Below are 4,912 nucleotides of genomic sequence, written 5' to 3'. Positions count from 1 at the left end.
AACTTCCTTTAATATACAAGTAGATTTGCATAATGTATTTTAATACACTATTAGGCCAAAACTATTCATAACTGTTAGATCCAGATTTAAAATAGTTTTCAATCAACCAGGACTGTAAACTGACCAGCTGTTTTTTCTTTTTTTTTCAGTTCCCACTGATGCTTCAGCTTTGCCTGCTGGTCAAAGTAAAACTTTAAAGTTTAACTTTAAATCAATRAATACTTTTTAGACTAACCTGTTGATTTTATTTACTTACTTATTACCTGAGTTTCTCCTCTGTGCGTCTGGTKTGAATACTTTCTAGCACGGTGGCAAAACCTGAAACTGYTGCTGCGCAAGTTACTCATCAGGTTGTTGCTAGGTAACCAAAGAGCGAGTGAGTTGCTAAGTAACCAGAGAGAGAATGAGTTATTTGATKAGCTGGTTGTSTGAAAGGTTGAGCAGATAAAGCCTTTCCTCATTTCCCAGAATGCCGTGCGGTTCTGGATTGGAGTTAAGTGACTATTCCATATTTTGAATATTGTATTTATTGATATTAATCACATGTTTATCAACATATATACAGTTGTTGATTTATATTACGGCCCCACTTTCAAGASTTACATTTATTAAAAATGTTACTGACACAGAAAAAGAGAATCACATCCAGTTTACCAACCAGTAAATAATTTAACAGAGGAAAATAAAACTTCAACCCATCGACATACAGCAGAACTTGTTGCCTGAGAGAAAATCGGATGAAGACAACAAAACATCACTGGGTTATGATTTTTTTTTTTGYTTTCACCAAGACTGCAGAACATTTCCTGTAATTAAAACCATAATAGTCTGAAATGATCMGTTTCTGCTGAGCTTCAACTCACATGACCCTGGAGAGAAATCTGCCTGACGGCCTTTGGCACACATTCYTCTCTCCAACCCAAGCGACTTTTCCGCGTCTTGCCTCCAGGAATCGGCCAATCAGGAGGTTCTGTCCTCACACACCCTCATCACGGCTCTGTCACAAACACCTTCACGCCCAGAAGATAAACAACTCAGAGCTCCAGTTTTAACTTTGAGCCTGCATGTTTTCAAAACGCTGAAAGCCCAGATTGTTGGCTGAATAATTGCAGAATCCCTCCAGAGGAGGAAGCTGATACCTGGACACACTTATTAGSTCGTCTGTCTCGGTGCAGACTGGGCAGCGTCGGGTCACGTAACATCTGCAGCYCCTATCAGCTGATGAGGGTGCAGATAACAAATAAACCTTCTGGACCCGCCAAGCTGTTTTGCACAGCGTTAGAGTCAATATCGTAAAGATTCAGGCTGCGGCGTTCCCCTCTGATTTCACGCCCAGGAGCACCAACATTCAGCAGGTTCTTGTTTGAGAGAAGCGAGAGCGGCCCTAACGCGTCACCAGGCACGTAAACAAACATCCAGTACCTTCTGCTGCRGTGTGTCGTCAACAGAGCGAAGGAACAGCGTGTGTGTGTCTAATAGTTAACCAGCACAAAGGTTCAGCATGAACCAAAGGTGGGCCGGCGGAGAGGCGGAGGGGCAGGGGGGTGGAGGGGGGTCTCTTGTTTTTTTATCAATAGATAAGAAGCAACAAGCAGACGGAAATGCTGTAAAAGTGGTTTGGCACCGAGCCGAACCGTCATAAACAGACRCTATTAAGTTTGTTTTTCTTCCTGACAGAGTGTCGCCAGAAACAAGATGTTCTGTTTTCCCTTTTGCCCGCCTTCCTGCATGGATGCAGAGAGGSATCCGAGGCGACGGGAACAGGATTCGCCTCGTTCGATTCTCTCACCTTTGGTGAAGCGGAGCCCCTTTCCAGCAAACTCCTTTTTYAGGGCAGCAACAAATTTCTCCCGGATCTTCTCCCTCTGAGAAACAAGAAACAAACGGATTAAAAACGTTGGAGCAAAAAAAAAAAAGAAAAAAAGACAGAAACGGTGGCTCGCTCTTGTTATTAACCCCCTTTACTCTGATACCACTTAAAAAGCTTCAGAAGTGACCCAATCAGTAAATAAAATCTGTTCCYTTGCGTTGTTTATTCTGAGTTCACTGCAAAAACATAAAATCTCACCAAACATTTTTGTCTATTTGCACTAGAAACTAGTGCAAATAGTTTCTGGTGCAAGTTTTGTTTTATTTTGTTTGAAATAAAACAAAACTGACCTACATTAACTTTGCACCACGATACACTAGCTTAATAATTCATAAACATTGATGAAARTGAAGATAAATAATCTGCTAGTGKATTAAAACATTTTCAGGTTTAAAACAATTTAATGGTCTTCAGTAGAAAGTAATTTATTTTAGTAGGAATCCATATTTGTTTTAATTAAACCCGGTTCAGCTTAATTAATTTTCAGATTCATATTCATCCAGCTCATAATGACAAGTTTTCTACCTGAGAGCGGCCACTGATCGCACTCAGTCGGCACTTTGTCCATCTTAAAACGTTATTATAATCTTGTGTGATGCTAAAGGTTTACCGTTTCTTTRTGGAGACGTTATTGAGCTGCACAATGATTTTCACCAGAGGCTTGTTTCTCCCACCGGAGCGTTTCTGTTTTTAACGGAGCGCCGCCTGGAGGGACTCGACCTCTCTGAGAAGCTCGTTTTAGACTCATTTTACCTAATTAACCTGGTTAGTGAYGAGTTGTTCCTCTGGGTTTTTTTCCACGTAGCTCAAATATGCAATTTTTGTGGTGAAACACGTCGAAAACATGTCAAACTAATTTAAATGCAACTACATCCGTCTGTCTTTCTCTTTCTGAAAATAGAGGAAGATTACAGAATATAATCTTCCTGCTAAACTTCTCCTTTGCTGATGCTTAGTTCCTTTACTTAGCCAGACTCTGTCAACCAATCTGTTAGGTTGTGTTGAYGGGTCAATGTTTGACTTTTCTTTGTCTGTTTAACGACTTAAAAAGAGAGACAAAGAGGTCCTTTTGGTAAAAAAAAAAAAGTGTCTGCTTTGCTTCATCTTATCTGCCTCCAGATTGAATCATCCTCTGCTTTTGAACAGCAGTGGCGATTTTGTAACTTTACGATTCAGACTTTTYCAGGCGAACGGTGTTTACCTTGTCTATTTCTGAAAATTCGATCCTCTCCTCCAGGGTGCAGCTGCGACCGATGGGCGAAATGTTGATCATCCCGTTCCTGAACTCGATAAACGTTCCCCTGYGGGAAGAGAACGACGCGTGATTCAGCAAAAACAAAGGAACAAAAAACATTCACTTGAAATAAAGAAACCCGGCGAACGTCGTCAGAAAGGTTTGCGTGACGAACCTTTTCTTTGGCAGCTTAATGAGCCCCATGTACCGCAGGCAGAAGTTGATCAGATCCTGCAGCAGCTCCTCTCCCAGATGGTTCTGGATCGCCTGCAGGAGCAAAAAGCGCATTTAATATGGCTCTAATATAATCGCACTAAATTACCACTATCATTAAAAAGAAAAAATTCTTTCCAGGACAATATACTGGAGATTTCAGGCTTTGTTCTCACAGAAAACATGAACTCTCTTACGTGCTTTGAGAAGAGTTTYCCGTCTTTATACTGAACTGTCCCGTTCTCAGCAAACACATAGTCAAACTTGTGAATCACTRAAAGAGAGAAAACACACAAAATGAGGCTAAATGTGAACGTYGTAACTCAAAGTGTTTTCTTTTTTTAAATTGAGAACAGCAAGAATAGGAAAATGAAGTAGCATTTGATGCTGTTGTCAGACTGATTACAGATTATACTGCATATAAGAAAGGCTGGAGAAGTTTTAATCTCTTTTTCATCTGAGTTATCAACGRTTTGATTTACTTTAGGAACTGATTTTACCGCTATAACCTAAAAAACAAATMAATCTGAAATCAGATAGAAGATTACTGCTAAACAGTAAAAGCAAACGCTGYTGGAAAACAGATTAAATCAGTTATTTATTCATCTAGGCTCCAAGCAGCAAGGTAAAAATATATTTAATAAAAAAGGTTGATTAAGAAGAAGGGAAAAGGTGTAGATAATAATTGTAATAGTATAAAATCCCCCTGGAAAACTTTCAGAACTACTTAAAGCTTGTTCCTGAGAATACATGCAGTGGTATGCCAATGGTACTGAGTGCAAAATGTGCAGAACATTTCAAGATTAAAACTTCAACTGAACAGTAGTCAGACAGAGTAAAGCAAAGAAGAAAAAGTCCATGATATGTGAGAATGAGAAATGATAAACTCGTTATCAAACTTCCATCTTCTCTGGGTTGAAGAGGAAACGTCAAACAGCCAAGAAAAGGTAACAATAATGAAAAAAAAAGTACATTTTGCTGGCTTTGGACCAACACATGTCACCTCTAAGACAACCTGTTTTCCAGGTAGAGCCTGCAAAACATCAAACCACCTCCCTGTTTGCTCTACATACACACGACTCTTTGAAGGTGACTGAGCATAAACAGCAGCCRGACACCAAACACACTCAAAAGTGTAAAGAAAAYGAAGTGYTGCATCGATTGTGTTAGCTTTTAGCATTTTGAAATAYGCACCTAAATGCGCCACCTTGGTGTTTTTYGTGGGTAGAGACARCACCAGATGCAACTGAGCRCCAAGAACAGCCTCACCTTTAACACACTTGGACATGAAGCCACATTGTGTTCTGACTTGGCACAAAGCATCTGCATTCCAGCTGTAGACTAATATTTACAGACAGACAAGCTATCAGCTGTCGGTGCAGCTTTTTGTTCCCTGCTCAGCGTGACAGTGTGTTTTGGAAACGGCTTCAGGAGTCACGAGTTGGGAAACCAAAACATGAGGGGGTCAGATGGACGACCGCATGAGAACTGATTTAAGTGTGGCTGGGTGTGTCGCTGCACTGCATTTCAGAATGGAAGCTGACGAATCAGACGAGCTGGTCCTGCAGAGGATAGTGAGGGGAGCGGAAAAGTTG

General features: G+C 40.6%; 1 protein-coding gene across 1 annotated transcript in view; it reads right to left on the bottom strand.

Annotated features, from left to right (window-relative positions):
- The window catches only part of pmm1 (phosphomannomutase 1), an 8,906-nt gene extending 4,301 nt beyond the window's left edge, over positions 1-4,605 (bottom strand). The window contains exons 1-5 of the mRNA XM_017306109.1: positions 4,587-4,605; positions 3,515-3,639; positions 3,280-3,371; positions 3,072-3,171; positions 1,667-1,865 (exon numbers count right to left, since the gene is read on the bottom strand). Coding sequence (XP_017161598.1) covers positions 1,667-1,865; positions 3,072-3,171; positions 3,280-3,371; positions 3,515-3,639; positions 4,587-4,605 — 535 coding nt within the window. The remainder of the gene's footprint in view (positions 1-1,666; positions 1,866-3,071; positions 3,172-3,279; positions 3,372-3,514; positions 3,640-4,586) is intronic.
- Between the last annotated feature and the right edge of the window lie 307 nt (positions 4,606-4,912).

Source organism: Poecilia reticulata, linkage group LG8 (genome assembly GCF_000633615.1).
Source record: "Poecilia reticulata strain Guanapo linkage group LG8, Guppy_female_1.0+MT, whole genome shotgun sequence".
In the NCBI taxonomy this organism is placed as follows: Eukaryota; Metazoa; Chordata; class Actinopteri; order Cyprinodontiformes; family Poeciliidae; genus Poecilia; species Poecilia reticulata.
Note: the sequence above shows the minus strand (reverse complement) of the source record. Positions and strands in the feature narration are given on the sequence as shown.